The sequence below is a fragment of the Aquarana catesbeiana genome, linkage group LG07 (assembly GCF_042186555.1).
Source record: "Aquarana catesbeiana isolate 2022-GZ linkage group LG07, ASM4218655v1, whole genome shotgun sequence".
Lineage (NCBI taxonomy): Eukaryota > Metazoa > Chordata > Amphibia > Anura > Ranidae > Aquarana > Aquarana catesbeiana.
Window position 1 is genome coordinate 26,772,086 of NC_133330.1, and position 21,728 is coordinate 26,793,813.

Here is a 21,728-nt window from a genome sequence, read left to right on the forward strand (position 1 = left end):
ATTTCTTTTGGATATAATTCAGTCCTGTGAACAAGCTTGCGGTGATGGTGTGCACAGGGATGACCTCCTACTCCAGTGATGGCGAACCTTGGCACTCCAGATGTTTTGGAACTACATTTCCCATGATGCTTCATTATACTGCAGAGTGCATGAGCATCATGGGAAATGAAGTTCAAAAACATCTGGAGTGCCAAGGTTCACCATCACTGTCCTACTCCTTCATTGTCCAATCACAGGCTGGGGTGGGTCCTGGATTGAGCTGTATTGGTTATTTGCAGCGTAGTCTACAGTGAGGTCCAGGTACTGTGTCCCAGGAGCACCTGGATCACAAGACTGGCTAAACAAGTTCTAAATACTTTGGCAGGTAAATATTTTACATATAGTTCTTTTAGTTGTATAGTTAGTCATTTGCCTGGAGTTCTCCTTAAAAAAAAAAAATTGGATTGGGTACTCGCCAGGTTTCAGATTTTACAAAAAAATAAAAATTACAGTTTGTATTTATTAATTCTGCACAGACATCGCTGAGCTAGGCATGTCTTTAACAGACAAGAGATGTATTGAATAAGCAGCTTTTGATTTTCTGAGATTGCCATGCGGTGCACGCAGGGTTAATACCAAGCAATGGAATGAGGCTTCCTGCCGTTACTGATTCCACTCTGATACTGTCGTGTTTTCCTGTTCATGAAGATCATCAAGGCTTTGACTGCCTAACTGATATTTTTAGTAAATGTGTCTTAGGTTACAATTTTGGGTGATTGTTATACTATTTAAAGAGTATCTAAACTCAAAGAGCAAAAATTTCCTAAATTGCAGATTACCAGTCCTTAGATGTGGTGGCTGTATTCGTTTTTTTTTTTTTTTTAGGCTAACAATATTTTGAGTAAATACATTAAAGTGATTGTAAAGGCTCATTTAAAAAAAACAAAAACAAACATGTCATACTTACCTCCACTGTGCAGCTCGTTTTGCACAGAGTGGCCCCGATCCTCCTCTTCTGGGGTCCCTCGGCGGCTCTCGCGGCTCCTCCCCACATCAGATTACCCCCCTAGGAGAAGCACTCTCCCGGGGGGGGGTTACCTTGCGGGCGCGCTACCGAGTCCAGCATCTGCGTCCACAGACACGAATGCCAGACTCAGCCCCGCCCCCCAACGCCCGCATCATTGGATTTGGTTGACAGCAGTGGGAGCCAATGGCTGCGCTGTTATCAATCTGTCCAATCTGGCCAAGAATCCCGAGCAGAGGAAGAGCGCGTCTTTGGCGTTTGAAATTCCAGGGCTCAGGTAAGTAAAACGGGGGGCTGGGTGGCTGGGGGGCCAGTCACTGCCAGGTGTTTTTTCACCTTAATGCATAGGATGCATAAGGGTGAAAAAACACGAGGGTTTACAACCCCTTTAAATACCCTCTTGCCAGAAATCCATTTTTCTTGTCTATTTCTGTGTACTGAACTGAATTCTGAAACGTTTCTGGTCTTCCCAGCATTCTTCTGTGAACCACAGGAAACCTACCTTAGATGTGATGGAGATGATGGGGGGGGGTGTATTTATAGTTCAGATCTTGAGAGCAGCCAGGGGTGACAACAATGCCCCTCCATAGATGCGATACAGTGAGTGAGGGTTGTCACCCTAGGACAGGAAGTGTGTTAATGGCAGCATCATCGGGTGGAAATAAATAATTAAAATATGAGAAATGAAGCTAATGCAGCCATCACATCTATGTGAGCTACAATATGTAAAATTTTTGTTGTTGAGTTTATATACACTTTACAAATTAGACAGTAGGACTTGCGCTATATAAGCTCATCTATTGATCATGTGATAGGAATGGAGTCTGTGTGGGAAAAAAAGTAACCTGTCTTCTGTTTCCTTAAAACTGATCTCTAGGAATTCGGCCAATTTGTAAAATGTGCAGGCATACTATGCATTAAGTCCAGTCAGGTGCATGCCACCTCTTGGACTTGTAAACCCTTTACAACCACTTTTTGCTACAGGTAAGCCTATAATAAGGCTTACCTGTAGCTACCCCGGGGATATCTCCTAAACCTGCATATCCCTTGTATTTCCATGTGCCAACGTCATGCGCACTGAAGCAACGGCACGTACGCACCGTTACTTCAGGGAGTGTGGCATTACCGGCGGCTCCCGCGCGCATGCACGGGAGTGACGTCATCGCGGCTCCGGCCAATCACAACGCCGGAGCCCATGATACCCGGAAGTAACTCTGGGAGCGATGTCGCCGGCCGGAGCAGTGTACGAGTACCGCTGCGGGGGCTTCGATCTAAGGTAAGTAATTCATAATGAGCTAGTATGCAATGCATACTAACACATTATGCCTTTGCCTTGCAGGTTTTAATTTATTTATTTATATTTTTGATTGTGGGTTTACAACCACTTTAATTCTTCAATTCACATCTGACAGTTTTATGGAGCCCCAGAAGGAAAGCTATAGCTATATTTCCAGAGCTCCAACACTGGATCTTCTGATCTCAGCTCCTTCAGCTGCAGAGTTGCATGCAGCTGCTGTGCCCACCCCTTACATCCTCAGCAGCTGCTGTGCCCACCACTCTCCCCCTCTGCAGCTGCTGTGCCCGCCCCTCTCCTCCTCTGCAGCTGCTGTGCCCACCCCTCGCCTCCTCTGCAGCTGCTGTGCCCACCCCTCGCCTCCTCTGCAGCTGCTGTGCCCACCCCTCGCCTCCTCTGCAGCTGCTGTGCCCACCCCTCGCCTCCTCTGCAGCAGCTGTGCCCACCCCTCTCCTCCTCTGCAGCTGCTGTGCCCACCCCTCTCCTCCTCTGCAGCTGTTGTGCCCACCCCTTGCCTCCTCTGCAGCTGCTGTGCCCACCCCTCACCTCCTCTGCAGCTGCTGTGCACACCCCTCGCCTCCTCTGCAGCTGCTGTGCCCACCCCTTGCCTCCTCCTGCTTAATCACAGAGCGCCTTGTATTATGTGAACTCATTCACAAAGTACAAAGGCTCCTGTGAATGGGCAGCAGGGGAAGGCAGAGCTGCTGTGCTGTGTGTGAGAACACCACATCTCTCCTCTCAGATCCCCAGAGTGTAGCTATTGCTATCCTCCCAGAACGCCATAAAACAGTCAAATGTACTGTAAATAAAAGAGATAAGTCCAGAAGGTGACATGCACTTCCTCAGACTTAACCCATAGTATTCCTGCATGGTTTACAAAGTGGCTGACTCCCTGGAGTTCAGCTTTAAATCTGTTCTCCTAGTACCACTACCTCATAAAGAGAAGCATGGCCAAAGCTTTTTTGATCATACTTGTGGGTCACAGTAGTGCACTTACTTTTGCTCTCCTGTGACCCAGATTTAGCTAATAGCAGGCTAAAGCCCGCTGTCAGCTGACATCACAGACTTGTTACAGGCTCTGGAAGGATCCTGATCATATTGCTGGGATCCACCCAGTATCTGATTGGCAGGTGGCTTCAGCTCTCAGCACTTGGCTGAGAGTCAAAACCAGCTGTGCCCGTTCCTTCACCAGCCCGGTGCTCCAATGAGTGTTGAAGAGGGCAGAGTAGAGAGCAGAAGACCTAAGAGCTGAGCGATCAGCGGTCATGAGCATCGTTCATTTCTTGGACTAAGAGCTGGCTGGAGACAGCTGCTGGTTCAGATTGATGCTGCAGCATAGAGGTAAGGATGTGTGTTTGTTTTTATATACCCCATACATCTCCTTTAATCACCATATTAGTTTTAAAAAACCTAATCTAAAAGCCCCTTTACTTACCTAAATCTGTAGTCATGTGAAACACTGGGTCCCCTGTCTACTATCTTCTGGGCTGCAGAGAGGGAGGGACGATCTTCGAGGGTCCTTGTCATTGTGACATTGACACCCCCGATTGTCTTTATTCAGTGGAGGGGCCCTTGGGCTCCAAAACAATGGATTAAGCCGGCACTGGCACAGACGCTGTATGTTACCTATAAAGCTGAGTTTTTACAATTTTTGTTTTCTTTCCAGAAGCATCTAATTTGTGGACCGGTGACAGTCCTCAGTCCACAGTTCCCGGTCAGCTGCGCTCAGTACTTTCAGTAAGTTATTTGTAAAGCCAAGTGCGTGTTGTCTGTCATCGGTGCGTCACACATATAAAGTCAGTTCTCTGATATGATGAGGTGTATTAGAGGCTCGGAATATGCATACAGTGAGGGGGAAAAAGTATTTCATCCCCTGCTGATTTTGTACGTTTGCCCACTGACAAAGAAATGATCAGTCTATAATTTTAATGGTCGGTTTCTTTTAACAGTGAGAGACAAATAACCACAAAAATATCCAGAAAAACGCATTTCAAAAAAATTATAAAGTGATTTGCATTTTAATGAGAGAAATAAGTATTTGATCCCCTATCGATCAGCAAGATTTTTGTCTCCCAGGTGTCTGCTTTACAGGTAATGAGCTGAGATTAGGAGCACTCCCTTAAAGGGAGTGCTCCTAATCTCAGCTTGTTACATCTATAAAAGACGCCTGTCCAGAGAAGCAATCAATCAGATTTCAATCTCTCCACCATGGCCAAGACCAAAGAGCTGTCCAAGGATGTCAGGGACAAGATTGTAGACCTACACAAGGCTGGAATGGGCTACAAGCAGCTTGGTGAGAGTTTGACAACAGTTGGTGTGTATATTCACAAATGGAAGAAACACAAAATAACTGTCAGTCTCCCTCAGTCTGGGGCTCCATGCAAGGTCTCACCTTGGGGAGTTTCAATGATCATGAGAACGGTGAGGAATCAGCCCAGAACTACATGGGAGAAACTTGTCAATGATCTCAAGGCAGCTGGGACCATAGTCACCAAAAAAAAACAATTGGTAACACACTACGCTGTGAAGGACTAAAATCCTGCAGTGCCTGCAAGGTCCCTCTGCTCAAGAAATCACATGTACAGGCCGCCTGAAGTTTGCTAATGAACGTCTGTATGATTCAGAGGAGAACTGGGTGAAAGTGTTGTGGTCAGATGAGACCAAAACCAAGCTCTTTGGCATCAACTCAACTCGCCGTGTTTGGAGGAGGAGGAATGCTGCCTATGACCCCAAGAACACCATCCCCATCTTTTAAACATGGAGGTGTAAACATTATGCTTTGAGGGGTGTTTTTCTGCTAAGTGGACAGGACAACTTTACCACATCAAAGGGACGATGGACGTGGCCATGTACCATCAAATCTTGGGTGAGAACCTCCTTCCCTCAGCCTTGGCATTGAAAATGGGTCGTGGATGGGTATTCCAGCATGACAATGACCCAAAACACACGGCCAAGGCAACAAAGGAGTTACTCAAGAAGAATCACATTAAGGTTCTGGAGTGGCCTAGCCAGTCTCCAGACCTTAATCCAATAGAAAATATGTGGAGGGAGCTGAAGGTTTGAGTTACCAGCTGATCTAGCTGTTTTACTTACCTGCATCTGAGAAATATCAGATCACCAGGCTGGTTGTGCAGGACCACGTAAATCTCAGCACTGGATGGACAAAAATACAAATCCTTTGCCAGATAAGACAGCTCCTTCCTATGTATTTATTCTGTGTATTGAGCTGTTCCTTGGCGTTCAGCTTTAACATAACAGATCTGACGAACACGGCTTATTTTTCTTCTTTCACAGGTTGCGGAGGTCCCAGATGCACAAAGCTTCCGTCATGAAGTACGGGGACTGCGTACAAGGTTATACTGCTTTTCTGTGAATTACAGAGTCATGTCATGGGGTGCTGAGACTTGTAGTTAAAAAAACAAAATAACTTGTTGTTTCATATGAGGCCCGGTTCACAGTGATGCGACAGTCGATCCGACTTTGGAGCAATTGTCGCTTCAAAAGTCGAGTCTCATTCTGTGCAATGTAATTGGTGCGACTTGAGTCGCACCGACTGAGAAAAAGGTTCCTCCACTACTTTTGGTCCAACTTTGGGACGACTTTCATTGACTTCCATTACCAAGTCTCGCTGCGATCCAAATTCAAAGTGGGTGCAGTGTGAACCAGGCCTGAAACTTCAGTCTGGTGTTTTATTAAGTAAAAGATATGCAGTACAGCCCCTGACGTTTAGTATTGTTCAGTCTTTAGCTCCCAATGGGATGTCCATTTTGCAACCCCTTGATCTGGTGGTCACCCTCATCATAAACAAGCCAATAGGGGTTGATTTACTGAAACTGGAGAATGCTAAATCTGGTGCAGCTCTGCATAGAAACCAGCTTCCGGGTTTTACTTAATTGAACAAGCTGAAGTTAGAAGCTGATTGGCTACCATGCACAGCTGTACCAGATTCTGAGAGCTCCAGTTTTAGTAAATCTTCCCCAAAGACATCACTAAGGCTGGGGTCACACTATTGTGAATTGGATGCGGATTTTCCTCCGCATCCAATTCGCATAGCAGGAGATTGTGACCGGCTCTCTATGAAGCCGGTTCACACATCTCCTCAGCGGCTCCGGTGCGAATTACACAGGAGTCCTGTGCGTCTTTTGGTCCGTTTCATTTCCATATTCAGCCAAAAATTTGGGCTGAAATGGTGAATGGAGACGCACTGGACTGCGTTCTATAGTGCGAACCCAGCCTCAAGCAAGCCACAGATGATGCCATTTTCCTTCCTGCAACCATGGGTGGACTTCAATACAACCAGGCTACCCACTGATTGATTGAATCTCAGCCGGTCCCTGCTGAAACAGTTGACATTCGATCCATCTATGGCCGACTTTAGAAACCGTTTTGGCTGTTGGAGCCTAATTGGTTTGTCCTGTATACATATTGGCTGCCAGTGTCTGATGATTGGTCTGTTCATGTTCACATATTGGCTGCTGGTGTCTGATGATTGGTCTGTTCTGTATACATATTGGCTGCTGGCGTCTGATTGGTCTGTTCTGTATACAGGTGACAGCTGGGATGAAATTATTGACTCTCTCACTTCAGCTGCAATCAAATTTGAGTTGATGGCAACACCTCATCGTACACAGGTATAAAATAAAAAAAAAAACTCTCCTTTTTTATCCGGTTTTTATTGGGTTTTACAATGTATATTGAATACAAATTTCAGGGTCAAGTGTTACATGGGGTGGTTGTAACCAATACAAAATAGTAAACAGGTAGGTATGATCAATCAAAAGGGCATTCACTGCAGCATACAAACAATATGTAATAATTGATTGAAGTGGTTACTAAACCCACAACAGTAAAATCAGTCTGTATATGCAGCATAGCATGCTTTTTATACTCGCAGTGGATATTAAGGGGTTAATCCTCTGCATTGTGTAAAAAGGCTGTTTGATCCTGTATGCAAAAATCCTCCCCCTCCTGCACTGTCTGTCTAGGGAAGGCCAGCTAACATAGGCAGAGTAGCCGACCTGCACATGCTCAGTTGTGTCGTTTATGCTGGAGAGAATATTTACTTGTTCTCAGAGCTAGCCAGGTCACATGATATTGACATCACACATGTGGGCGTGTATACGGGCTGTAGTGGAAATCTCCTCCAACCTGAACTCTTAGGACCGGAGAAACTGTGCAGTTAATCATGTAACCGTGGTATACAGATCATCCAAAAAGGTATATAGTGTCAATATTTTAATGTAAAAAGAAGATTTATAAGCTGGGGGGGGGATGAACTATTTTCATAGTACTGGGTTTGGTAACACTTTAACCACTTCAGCCCCGGAAGGATTTGCCCCCTTAATGACCAGGCCATCTTTTGTGATACGGTACTGCGTCGCTTTAACTGACAATTGCGCGATCATGCAACATTGTAGCCAAACAAAATTGACGTCCTTTTTTACCCACAAATAGAGCTTTCTTTTGGTGGTATCTGATCACCTCTGCGGTTTTTATTTTTTGCGCTATAGACAAAAACAATTAAAAATAAAAAAACATCTTTTTTTAACTTTTTGCTATAATACATATCCAAAAAAATATATATAAAAAAAACAAATGTATTCATCAGTTTAGACCGATATACATTCTTCTACATATTTTTGGTCCAAAAATTGCAATAGGCGTATATTGATTGGTTTGCGCAAACGTCATCGCGTCTATAAACTACGGGATAGATTTAGGGACCTTTTTTTTTTTTTTTTTTAATTGTTTTTACTGGTAATGGTGGCAATCTGCGATTTTTAGCGGAACTGCGACATTGCGGCGGACAAATCTGACCCCAAGTGACACTTTTTGGGGACCAGTGACATTATTACATTGATCAGTGCTATAAAAATGCACTGATCAATCTATAAATGACACTGGCAGGGAAGGGGTTAACACTAGGGGGGTGATCGAGGGGTTAACTGTGTTCCCTGGGTGTGTTCTAACTGTAGGGGGGAGGGGCTGCCAGGGACATGACAGAGATTACTGTTTGTGATTTCTGGGAACAGTAGATCTCTGTCATGTCATTAGACAGAACAGGGAATCGCCTTGTTTACATAGGCAGTTCCCCATTCTGCCTCTGTACACCAGCGGGTCGACATCGAGTCCGCGGGAGAGCCCCGGGCACGGTCGGGCGCGTCCGCTATTTTCCTTGCACGGACCGACATACAGGTATTTTGTTTCGTGCAGGAGAGCCGACCTGCCACAAGTATATCTGTAAGAGCTGGACGGCAAGTGGTTACATATGAACAAAGGGAGAGCGGCTCTCCAACGGGGCACTCGAGAAGAGGAGGAGCCAGGAGGGCCGCTGAGGGACCCCAGAAGAGGAGGATTGGGGCCACTCAGAGGAGGTAAGTATGACATGTTTGTGTTTTTTTTTTTTTTAAACAAACCTTTACATAGCCTTTAATGCAGATATAAAAAAACATTTAGACTTTAGTACTACTTGAAGGCTTGTTGGTAACAAGGCAGTTTAGCATAATGTAGACCTTGTTGTAATTGACCCGGTCTTGTGGAGCGACAGAGAAATTAGGGGGTTGATTTCTGGGTACCCATCATCCATTGGGAGGTGTCCCATGTACAGCCTCCTATCTATTCAGTTTTGGAAGAAGTCTGTCTAAGGTAGCGAGGTGGAGGAAGGGGGGGGGGGGTCTGCTTCGACCTAGGGCTCCCATATTGTACCATCTCAGTGTGTGCCATCCATATTATTGTGAGAAGGGACTAGGCAGGGGTGGGCAAAACTGTGGCTCTCCAGTTGTTGAGGAAATTACCAAGTCCCATCATGCCTCTGCCTCTGGGAGCCATGCTTGTGGCTATCAATCTTGCAATGCCTCATGGAACATGTAGTTCCATAGCTGGAGGGCCTCAGTTTGCCCACTCCTGAACTAAAGCCCTCTGTGCATGGCATAGTAAAGCCTTCTTAGTTCCTTCTCACCATAACCTGTATGGTCTCATTTGGGCCCCAAGCCCTACTCCCATAGAAGCCATGGTTTCTATATACTGCACTGATGATGCCCAAAAAGCCTGAAATAGCTGTATGCAGTTTGAAATAAGTGTTTCTATAACATTAGGTTATATTTGCATTATACACCAGAAGTTCTTGATGTGCATCCAGCCAATGGGGATGTAAAGGAACGATTTACATGGCCTCTATCCTGAAATGAGGAATAATCCTCTTATTTTTGGGAGATGCGATGAAATGAGACATGGCAATGTCTTCTCTTCTAAGAAGGCTTTACTGTGCTACACATGTCATAATAATAAGGCCTGATCTTATCATCTGAACCAATTAAATGTCTTTTTTTGTTTTTATATTACATCCAGGTAAACCTGAATTTAGAGGACACAAACATTACAACGAAAGGAACGAAAAGCGGGGCGTTTGTGATGTATAACTGTGCCCGGCTCTCCACGCTGTTTGACAGCTACAACAATGCCATCAGCCAAGGTACAGAGTCCAGAGGGTTACATGCGGACAGATAGGTCAGCAGTGAGGGGTGGGAGGTAGTGCTGGGGTGGCAAGGGGGCGGGGTACTGTAGGAGTGCCAAAGGTAATTTGGGACTGGTCACTTCATTGTCTCCTCCCTTTTTTCAGGACTGTATCCAGAATTTTCACCAGCTGCTGATTTCAACTATTCCAGCCTGAGCGAGGAGGTGAGGATGTGGAGATTTTCATCCCTGACAAGGCTTTAAAGCCATTGTAAATGTACATTTATTTTTTTCCTAAAATAAAAAAACACCTTATACTTACCTGCTCTGTGCAGTGGTTTTGCACAGAGCAGCCCGGATCCTCCTCTTCTGGGGTCCCCCTCCAGTGCTGTCCTTCTGCGAGTGCCCCCATAACAAGCCACTTGCTATGGGGGGTACTCGTGTGGGCTCGCTCCCAAGCTGGGCTGTGTGTGCGTCCATAGAAACACACAGTGTGGCTCGCCCCCCCCCCCCCAGCTCCCTCCGCACAAGATTTTATTGACAGCAGCAAGAGCCAAAGGCTCCTGATGCTATCGGCAAAGCCTGTGAGACGCGGGAGAGGGGAGAAGAGCTGCTGCGGATGGGACAGTGTTGCATCGAGAGAAGACTCAGGTTAGTGGCAGGGGCGGACTGACCATTCGGGCACTCGGGCACTGCCCGAGGGCCCCATGCCACTAAGGGGCCCCATCAGGGTTGTCAGCCTCAATAAAACCAGGGACAGTATGTAAAAATCTGTGTTTTTTTTAAAAATCCCAAGATTATAGCTGCCCCGCCTCTCCGGTACCTTTTCAGTGGGTGTATGTGTATACATAATCTCCCATAATCTCCTATTGCCCGGGGGCACCATAATCTTTTCCTATTGCCCGGGGGCCCCATAATCTCCTATTGCCCGGGGGCCCCATGAGTTGTCAGTCCGCCCCTGGTTAGTGGTTAAGGGGGATGCTGGGGGGGAGAGCTGCTGTTGAAATTTTTTTTTTTACCCTAATGCAGAGAATGCATTAAAGTGGTTCTAAAGGCATAAGGTTAATTTTACTGTAATGCATTCTGTGCATTAGGGTAAAAAAAAACTTCCACTGTCTGTGCCTCCCACCCCACCCCCCCTCCCCTCCTAAACACTTACCTGACACCACTCTTGATCCAGCGTTCTCCCCGCTCTGCTCTTTTCCTGGATTTACAGACTTTACTGAGAGCAACAGGAGACATTGGCTACTGCTGCTGTAAGTCAAATCCTGTGAGGAGGGAGCTGGGGGCAGGGCCAAGCCACACTGTGTGTGTGTGTCTATGGATGCACACAGCCCAGCTCAAGAGTGAGCCCACACGAGTGCCCCCCATAGCAAGCAGCTTGCGGTACTCGCAGAAGAGGAGGAGCGGAGAGCACCAGTGGGGGATCCCAGCTTTACAATCACTTTAGGGTAAAAAAAAACCTTTCGGACCAAGTGAGCCAAAGGTTCTAACGGTAGAAGTTTTTTTTTTATCTTAATGCACTGAGATAAAAAACCTTCAGTGTGCAGCGACCCCCCCCCCCTCCAATAATAACCTGAGCCCCATCTGGATCCAGCGATGTTGCAGGAGAACCTTGGCTGCCCGGGACTCTCCCTCCTGATTGGCTGAGACACAGCAGCGGGTGCCATTGGCTGCTGTCAATCAAAGAGGGGATGGGGGGCTGAGCCGCGGCTCCTTGTCTGAATGGACACACAGAGCAGCGGCTCGGCTTGGGTGCCCCCCCATAGCAAGCTGCTTGTTGTGGGGGTGCTCAGCAGGAGGAAGGGGCCAGGAGCGCAGACAAGGGACCCAAGAAGAGGAGGATCTGGGCTGCTCTGTGCAAAACCATTGCACAGAGCAGGTAAGTATAACATGTTTGTTATTTTTAAATTAAAAAAATAAAGAAACAAGACTTTTTAATATCACTTTCACTATTTTATGGCCAGAGATCATTGGAATCTAGATGTCCAGGCCAAAATTTGCACAGCTGGCCATACACTATACAATCTGATTGTACTATCCCTCTTCCAATTGCTATATAGTACAAAGGACAGCCTTCACTATACAATCTGATTGTACCATCCCTCTTCCAATTACTATATAGTACAAAGGACAGCCTGAAGAGATACAGATTGAGTGGACTCTTTAGATGTTTCCTCTTATTACATTTTTTAGTTGCTGAAATGCATTATTGATTCAGTGTATTCACCAAAACAACTGCCCAATAGATAAGCTAATCTACACTGCAAATAGGATGTAACCATTTATACATATTTCATATACACATTTTTCTATGTACACCAAAACTTCAAAACAACAGGTTATACCAAAAATTATTAAAATAAGATGGTTGAAGTAAATGAATTCTAAAATATATTTTCAATTGTGAACATAAAAAGACAAAAAATGGCGAAATAAAAAATTTGTTTTTTCAAATCTGTACAATACAGTATAGTGCAGTGGCTTTGCCATACTTTGAATGTAGCTGCCTCTAGCACCATCTAGTGGCTTTACTTAGAAACTGCATGAACACTCTCTATAAATAGCTACCACTTTCTGCTTTGGATGGTCTCTTATTAAGGAGAACACATATGTCGCTCACGTCTCCTGTTTTGTCTCACAGGGAGAATGGCTCCTGCTCTTTAATTACATCCTAATGTTCCCAGAGGTCCTAAACGAGGCGGCACAGATCTCGCTGACGTCCCCAGGCATCCGGGTCACAGCCAGCACCGAAGCGGTAAGAGGTCTCAGGGGAAAGGTTCATTGTTTGCAGGTGAGAGGGAGGATCCCAAAGTCCCGATACCTCCTGTAGGTCATGTCCTCATTCTCCACTGAACCCTCACTGCAGACATACCTAGGACAGGATAGTTTTGCATGTTTAGCACAAATTACCTTAGAAAAAAGACTCACAAAGGAAGGTAGCTAAAGTAATCAATGATAAATTCTTAAAGACTGAACCAACCATTTAAAGCAATATTAAACCCTAAAAACGTAATATATTGCAGCTTACCAATCATTAGCTGTGGTGGCTGCATTCGTTTTCTTTTTTTTAGGCTTTTTCCCTCTCTGTTTTCACCTGGTGATCTGGCCGGTAACACTACTCCTGTATTAGAGCGCCCCTACTCTGGGTGAAGGAGCACAGGGGGCAACTTTGGACAGCAGCTTTGTCAGTCTGGGGGGGGGGGGGGAGCGGAGTGTTAGATGTACTAGAAGATTTAGATACACTAACAAACTGAAGCCAAACGCCAGCTAATACTTTCTTTTACAAGGAGTTTTATTATTATTCATTCCAACATTACTGCTCGACCTTTTGATGGTTACATCGCAAATGAACATGTAATAGTACAAAAAGAAAATCAATAAAAATGCTCAAGTCCTAGAAATTCCAGGGTTGGCTATACGTAACATCTGGAAGATAAATATCCCAGTCCGGAACTTCAGTACTCTAGAAAATGCTGCACAAAGAATAGAACTGAAATGTCCACGCATAAAGTGGAGTGCAGCCTGTTACAAAACCATATATTCAAAAAGTTTATATAAACAAGGTTATACTATGTAACAATGCTAGAAAGCTAGCCATGTATCCATCCCACAGGCATACGCCTGATGAATTAAAAGGAAGAATGGGAAATGAGACTATAGAAAGGGAGGAGAAGAGAGAAAGAGGGGACAAGGAATAGAAAAGGAAAAGAGAAATAAAGAAGAAGGGAAGTCCATGGGGTGGGGACCAGGAGCATATTAAATTGAGAGAAGCATGGTGTCCAATCTGGAGGGTTGAATATAGGCAACCCATGGTTGCCAAACCCCGAAGGAATTTGTCATGGGTGTCTGAAAGGATAGCTGTCAGCTTTTCATCCACCATAATATCATTCATACAATTTTTAACCGCCTCAAAACTAAGTACAGCTATCTTTCATGCCCTTGCTATAGTTAACTTTGGTTGCAGTAAAGAGATGTAGCGCTAGCTGACGCTTCGGGCAAAGCAATTCTGCAATCGGTTTGCAAAGAAGAGCTTCATAGGGGTCCCTTTTGAGATTGGTTTGGAACATGCTGCGGAGAAGAGTGTAGACTCTGACCCATAATCTGCATACCTTCGGACATGTCAACCAAATGTGCGCCATATTGCCCTCCTGGGAACATCCTCGGAAAACAAAAAGGAGAGTAGGCAGGGATAAAACGGGCCAACCTAGCCAGTGTGTAATACCACCTGTAAAGTACTGTATTTATGGGTTTATAACACGCACTTTTTCCCCCTGAAAATAGGGGGCAAATTACGGCTGCGTGTTATACGCCAATAGTGTACCTCGGAGGGGAAGGAGGGGGGCGAGCTCTGCCGGAATTCACAGAGCCGTCATCTCCTGTTTACTCGGCTGTAACTCGGCTCTCATGTCACACACACAGTCCTGCCTCCGCCACCGGCATTGGACCAGTGTTCTGTCTAGCACAAGAGCTGGTCCAATACCGATGGCGGAGGCGGGACTGTGTATGTGACTGCCGAGTTGACAGGAGATGACGGCTCAGTGATTTCCTGCACTGCATTGATGAGAGATGGTGAGACTGCAGATGGGCATTAATCAGGCAGCTGCATTGATGGGAGATGGGTTGCAGATGGGCACAGATCAGGCTGCAAATGGGCACAGATCAGGCTGCAGATGGGCACAGATCAGGCTGCAGATGGGCACAGATCAGGCTGCATTGAGACTAATCAGGCTGCATTGATGGGCACTGACCATTATTTTGCTTCAAATGGTTTATTTAAAAAAAAAGTTTTTTTCCTGAAACTTCCCTCTTAAATTGAAGGTGTGTGTTATACACCTGTGGGTGTTATACGCTGATAAATACGGTATCTTTTAAGCATTTTCCAGATACTTAACATTTTCATCCAGCTGCCTCCCCAACTCCACCTCCCACCAAAGGTGATAAGGCCTCAACAGTGTTTTTTTAGAGGAGAATATTAATAAGTAAATTAAAGTGTAATTAAACCCCCCTATCGTTTTCAGCCAAGGAAGCTCTTTGCCTCTGTTTAATCTACAACTGCCATGATGCTGCACATGTGATCAGTTATGACACCAGCCATTGGATGCATTGACAGTTTGGTTGAGAGCACATCCAATGGGAGTGTTACATTTCCAGCACGTGTTTTACAAATGGGTTTACTTCCGCTTTAATGATATCAAGCCTAAGGATTGTCCCTATCCTCAATTATGTAATCCACGTATGTAATGTATTGTACTCTGTTGAATGGTATTCTGTAACTCTCTGATTATTTATTACAACAATAAAGCACCACTGTTTTTGTTAAAAAAAAAAAAAAAAAAAGCCTGAGGATTGAGGTCGGGCCCTGCAGAGGCTTTCAAAGGGGGTGTCAAGGTGTAAGTGGTGGGCATAGATTTTATAAGCTGTTGAAGAAAGTGCCCCGAAGCTGTAGGTAGCTATAATGTTCTCGCAGGGGGGAATATCATGAGAGGGAACGTAGAGCATCAAATGTCATTATCCTAGTGGGGGGGCGAACAAAGAGTGAATATCAACATATCAACAAAGCCATTAGCCGTCCACCAAGAGAACTGCTGTGGGTTGTCACACCTCGGAGGGGGGGGGATGGGCAAAGCAGGAGTCGGAGTAAGGGGAGATGGGCAGAAATCAGGTCCGCAGAGAATTTAATCGAATCCCGCCAGCTAATACTTTATAAGCAGTTACAGCGGGGGGTTTTTTCCTTTCGCAATAAGGGTTTTACATAAATTAAAGCTGATCATTGTAAGCACCCCTGGTCAGTGGAAAATGGTTTGTCGGAACTCTTTAACTGCTATATCAGCAGGAGACCTTTGTTCTTTTGAAAAACAACAGACTTACTGGCCGCATTTCCAGGTGAAAATAAAAGAAAGAAAACAAATGCAGCCATCACATCTAAGAATTGGTAGGCTGCAGTATAATAAATGTTTACTTTTGGGTTTAACACCGCTTTTAAAGGCAGTGGGTGGAGTAGCAAAACCCAGAAATATATCTTTATTATGGGCTACTTGTTTAAAACTCGTGCTATACAAGATTTGCTCAGATGGGGGCGTACTTTTTGTTTCATTTTGAACTACTTTGTTGGATGTTTTGCCTTTTTCCTTTTCACTGTTTTTATTTTAAATGATATTTCTTTGTGTTTGGTTGACCCCCCTGACTTCAGTGTTTTTTGGGTAATTCATCAAGATCATGTACAGTCAGGTGCATAATTATTGGGACATCGACACAATTCTAATCTTTTTGGCTCTATACACCACCACAATGGATTTGAAATGAAACGAACAAGATGTGCTTTAACTGTAGACTTTCAGCTTTAATTTGAGGGTATTTACATCCAAATCAGGTGGACGGTGTAGGAATTACAACAGTTTGTATATGTGCCTCCCACTTTTTTAAGGGATCAAAAGTAATGGGACAGATTAACAATCATCCATCAAACTTTCACTTTTTAATACTTGGTTGCAAATCCTTTGCAGTCAATTACAGCCTGAAGTCTGGAACGCATAGACATCACCAGACGCTGGGTTTCATCCCTGGTGATGCTCTGTCAGGCCTCTACTGCAAGTGTCTTCAGTTCCTGCTTGTTCTTGGGGCATTTTCCCTTCAGTTTTGTCTTCAGTAAGTGAAATGCTCAATCAGATTCAGGTCAGGTGATTGACTTGGCCATTGCATAACATTCCACTTCTTTCCCTTAAAAAACTCCTTGGTTGCTTTCGCAGTATGCTTCGGGTCATTGTCCATCTGCACTGTGAAGTGCCGTCCAATGAGTTCTGAAGCATTTTGCTGAATGTGAGCAGATAATATTACCCGAAACGTTTCAGAATTCATCCTGCTGCTTTTGTCAGCAGTCACATCATCAATAAATACAAGAGAACCAGTTCCATTGGCAGCCATACATGCCCACGCCATGACACTACCACCACCATGCTTCACTGATGAGGTGGTATGCTTTGGACCATGAGCAGTTCCTTTCCTTCTCCATACTCTTCTCTTCCCATCACTCTGGTACAAGTTGATCTTGGTCTCATCTGTCCATAGGATGTTGTTCCAGAACTGTGAAGGCTTTTTTAGATGTTGTTTGGCAAACTCTAATCTGGCCTTCCTGTTTTTGAGGCTCACCAATGGTTTACATCTTGTGGTGAACCCTCTGTATTCACTCTGGTGAAGTCTTCTCTTGATTGTTGACTTTGACACACATACACCGACCTCCTGGAGAGTGTTCTTGATCTGACCAACTGTTGTGAAGGGTGTTTTCTTCACCAGGGAAAGAATTCTTCGGTCATCCGCCACAGTTGTTTCCCGTGGTCTTCCGGGTCTTTTGGTGTTGCTGAGCTCACCGGTGCTTTCTTTCTTTTTAAGGATGTTCCAAACAGTTGATTTGGCCACACCTAGCTATCTCTCTGATGGGTTTGTTTTGTATTTTCAGCCTAATGATGGCTTGCTTCACTGATAGTGACAGCTCTTTGGATCTCATATTGAGAGTTGACAGCAACAGACTCCAAATGCAAATAGCACACTTGAAATGAACTCTGGACCTTTTATCTGCTCCTTGTAAATGGGATAATGAGGGAATAGCACACACCTGGCCATGGGACAGCAGAGTAGCCAATAGTCCTATTACTTTTGGTCCCTTAAAAAGTGGGAGGCACATATACAAACTGTTGTAATTACTAAACCGTTCACCTGATTTGGATGTAAATACCCTCAAATTAAAGCTGAAAGTCTGCAGTTAAAGCAACATCTTGTTTGTTTCATTTCAAATCCATTGTGGTGGTGTTTAGAGCCAAAAAGATTAGAATTGTGTCGATGTCCCAATATTTATGGACCTGACTGTATGTAATCAGGAGTTCTAACTTCACTTTTAACTGTATACACAACCCAGGTTGGTGACTCCTCTAATACTGAAGCCCAGAGGGTCAGTATAACAGCACAGTCACTTGTAGTTTCAACCAGGGGCAAGGGTGATAACATATATGCACAACTGAAAGATAGTTGTCACCCCATAACAGGAAGTGCCTGAAAAAGGACCCTCATGGCAGGATCATTCTTTAATGAAAGTCACAGATTTCAAAATATTGAAAACAGTGTTTGAAATGACATTAACATGTTAAAGCTTCTATGATATTTTAGCAGTTTGGCTTAAACCTGTTTAAAATTGGACCAGGTTTCTTCTCTAATATGAATATTTGTTTGATTCTAGATATGCAAATTCCTTGTCAATCTCAGTATGGACTTCAGCTGCTACTATAACAGAGTGCATATCCTGGGGGTAAGTGGCGCTCAATAAGTGAATCTCTTCAAGGGTATCTAAACCCGAAAACAAAAATCAAATATAATGGAGCTTACCATTTCTTAGATGTGGTTGGCTGTATTTGTTTTATGCTTTTAAGGCTAAGAACATTTTCAGCATGCACAGAAAATAGCCTGTTGATCCGGCCAGAAAGTGTACTTGTAACTTCCTGAGCACCAAACTGAGTTTTCCTGGCTCGCTTCTGTGAACTACTAAAGAACGATCTCCTATGTGATCAAGATGAGGAGTTGAAGTTGGTAATCCTTATCAGGAGAGGAGCCTGGGATGGCAACCATGGCTGCTTTAATTGATTCAGTGGTGTGAGTGGGTGAGCGTTGTCACTCTAGAATAGAAAGTATGTCAATGGCAGGATCACCTGGTGAAAAAAAAAGCTTGAAAGATTAAAACGGGTTGCACCGATACTAAGCATTTGCACTGGTATCGGTACTCGTGCAAATGCTCTGATACCTGAAACCAATATCTTCTGGCTCAGTTCTTTCAGCTGTCAGCGGGTCTCCCCGCTAACAGCTGAAATGTAAAGAAGAGAATGCCAGCAATTAATGGTTGTTAGGGAGCCGGACCGCCGCGTCCTTAACAACCAATGACCTTTCAGCTGCCCGCGGGATTCCCCTCCGTGCCTCCTTCTCCTCCCCATCCTGCCAGCTGTCACTTCTGCCCCATCTCCACCCCCACCGCTTATACCACACCAGCCTCCAGCCCTCCTCTTCTGGCCCGGCTCTGCATTCTAAGTGCAGGGGGGCCAAAGGGAGAGCGGGCGGGGGCTCCAAAATTCTGTGTACCAATCATCTAATCCCCCCACTGTGCAGCTATTTAAAAAAAAAAAAAAAAAGAAACTTCTTTGGGTTCTCTATGTTCAGTGAGGGACAGGGGGACAGAAAGCGGACTAATTAACCACTTTTGTATAGGCGGATTAATCTGTAGCAGTGCTCCACACAATTGCATTGAAGGCCGGCCTCTTCTATATCAGTACACTGGGGGTGGTCGGAAGCGCTGCTGTGGATTAATCCGCCTAAACCTGAAAGTAGTTAAATAGTCCTCTTTCTATCCTTTGGCACTCACTGAACATAGGGGACCCAAAGTTGTTTTTTTTTTTTTTAAATAGCTGCACAGTGGGGGATTAGCTCATTGGTACACATAGTTTTGGAGTTCCCGACCGCTCTACCTCTGGCCCCCCTCAACGAGTTCCCCCTAACCCCAGTTTCCCAGGAGGAAGGGACAGGACCAGATGTATCCGCAGTGCTCAGCTGGTCCCAGGCTCCCAGCACCAGAGGATCCACCTACATGAGAAGCTGCATCCCAACCATCCCAGCCCTCAAACCCTACCCCCCCCCCCCCCCCACCCTGTCCTCATATGCCCCTTTACCCCCACCCTGCCCTCACACAACTCCCAAACCACCCCTTCTACCCAAACTACTCTTCCTAGGCAATAGGTATTGGTGAGTACTTAAAAAAAAAAAGCATTGATACTCGTACTCGGTATTACCAAAATAGTATCGGTGCATCCCTATAATTAGCAGCCACCACATCTAAGGACCAGTAAATTGCATTATATGAAATTTTTGTCCATTGGGTTTAGATATGATTTAAATCTGGGGGACTATTCCTACCACTGATACCAACAATGGGGCACTTTTTTTGTCTAGGGCAGTGGCCCTTTGCTTACCTTTATCCAACCCTTGAGGCACAATTCACAAATACCACTGACCCCAACAATGGGCCAACAATTGTGCACCAACAATGGGGCACTATTCCTTCCACTAACACAAACAATGGGGCACTATTCCTCCCACTGATACCAATGATGGGGCACTATTCCTCCCACTGACACCAACAATGGGGCACTATGCCTCCCACTGTTTCCTATAATGGGGGACTATTCCTTCCACTGACACCAACAATGGGGCACTATGCCTCCCACTGTTTCCTATAATGGGGGACTATTCCTTCCACTGACACCAACAATGGGGCACTATTCATCCCACGAACACCAACAATTAGGGCACTATTCCTCCCACTGGTACCAATGATGGAGACTATTCCTCCCACTGACACCAACAATGGGGCACTATTCCTCTCACTGATACCAATGATGGGGGATTATTCCTTCCACTGATACTAAAGATGGGGCACTATTCCCCCCCATGGACAACATCAATGGGGCAATAATTTGTGCACTGACACCAACAATGGGGCACTATTCCTCCCACTGACACCATAGATGGGGCACTATTCCCCCCCCACGGACACCAATGGGGCAATAATTTGTGCACTGACACCAACAATGGGGCACTATTCTTCCTACTGACACCAACAATGGGGCACTATTCCTACCAATGATACCAACAATGGGGCACTATCCCTATCTGTCCCTTAAAGTCTCTTCTCCTTGGTGCTTCGTTCAGACGTAGTGTGATGCCGTCATGTACAATGCAGGACTAGCAGTCCTGCATTGTAAGTGAGGATGCCAAGGGCTCCCCCACAACCCAGGAGCGTCAGAGGGAAGAGGAGGGGTGTGGCTGCCAGAGGAGCGAGTGATGAGGCAAGTAAAACTGCTTTTTAATGGTTCCCTGGACAAAGACATGTACTGCAAGAGTTCAGCTTTAAGTACCACTGCGATTTTCCTTTTTCTCCTCCACAAAATGACGCCGTGTTCTTGGTCTTCCCCTTCCAGGAGCCGTTGCCTCACCTCTTTGGGTTGATGTTTGCTCGCCTGCAGCTGATGAACGCTATTAGAAGTCTTCTGCATTCCGCACTGTCTACATTCCATATACAACCTCCAGCCCAGATATGAGTGTTGTGGGAACAAAAGTCCATACCTGGCATTGTATAGACAACACTGAACAGGGGGAGCCGAGGGGTTGTCTGAGCTGATGCAGAAAATGCACAATGACCCGGGACAATGACAGTACCCTGCATTGGGTGGTCAGAGGATTTTATGCACTGAGATATCAGAGTGGCGTGTCGAGGGAGACCAAAGAAGAGACTGGAAGAAAGGAGCATTTATTGTGGATAACCAGAGGCAGAAGCATAGGCTGCCATTGCTTGAAGGAGAAGTTCACCTTTTGGAACATGTTACATGTTCCACCTGTGTTTAGGGTGGAACCTGTAACATGTTCTAGCTCCTTGTGATCATGAAAAAGCTTATAGCGCCGCTCAAAGCCAAGACTTGAGTGTCTCCCTGCCAGTATGCAGAAGAAGCAGGCGTCTGGTTCACTAATCCAGGGGTGTCAAATTATCGTGCATAAGACCACCGCTCAGACCGACCCGGTACTTGCAAAATATGTGGCCTCAGCCATCGCTGCTCCGGCCACACCCCCTGATACATTCGACCCCACCCATCGGGGCCCGACCAAGCCCTGATGGGTGGGGCAAAACGCATCAGAGGCGTGGCCGGAGCAGCGCTGGCTGAGGCCACATATTTTGCAAGTACCGGGTCGTTCTGAGCGGTGTCTAATGCACGATGTTCCAGCTCCTGCCACCAGCTATACCAATCTCTTTCAGTGTGACAGCGGGCGGGGCATCTTCTCCCTGCACAGTCTTCCAGCCGCTGTCACTTTATGAAGAGATTGGGGCTCCACCCACACGGCTGCATCATTGATTCACAGTTTTTCTGTGAATGAATGAACTACAAGTACTGT

At 45.4% G+C, this 21,728-nt stretch overlaps 1 protein-coding gene across 1 annotated transcript in view; it reads left to right on the forward strand.

Annotated features, from left to right (window-relative positions):
• DALRD3 (DALR anticodon binding domain containing 3) overlaps positions 1–21,359 on the forward strand; it is a 36,430-nt gene extending 15,071 nt beyond the window's left edge. The window contains exons 6-13 of the mRNA XM_073591832.1: positions 3,964–4,034; positions 5,592–5,650; positions 6,846–6,928; positions 9,645–9,768; positions 9,916–9,974; positions 12,394–12,507; positions 17,980–18,048; positions 20,762–21,359. Of these exons, the coding sequence (XP_073447933.1) occupies positions 3,964–4,034; positions 5,592–5,650; positions 6,846–6,928; positions 9,645–9,768; positions 9,916–9,974; positions 12,394–12,507; positions 17,980–18,048; positions 20,762–20,881 (699 nt within the window). The 3' untranslated portion in view covers positions 20,882–21,359. The remainder of the gene's footprint in view (positions 1–3,963; positions 4,035–5,591; positions 5,651–6,845; positions 6,929–9,644; positions 9,769–9,915; positions 9,975–12,393; positions 12,508–17,979; positions 18,049–20,761) is intronic.
• Positions 21,360–21,728: the final 369 nt, after the last annotated feature.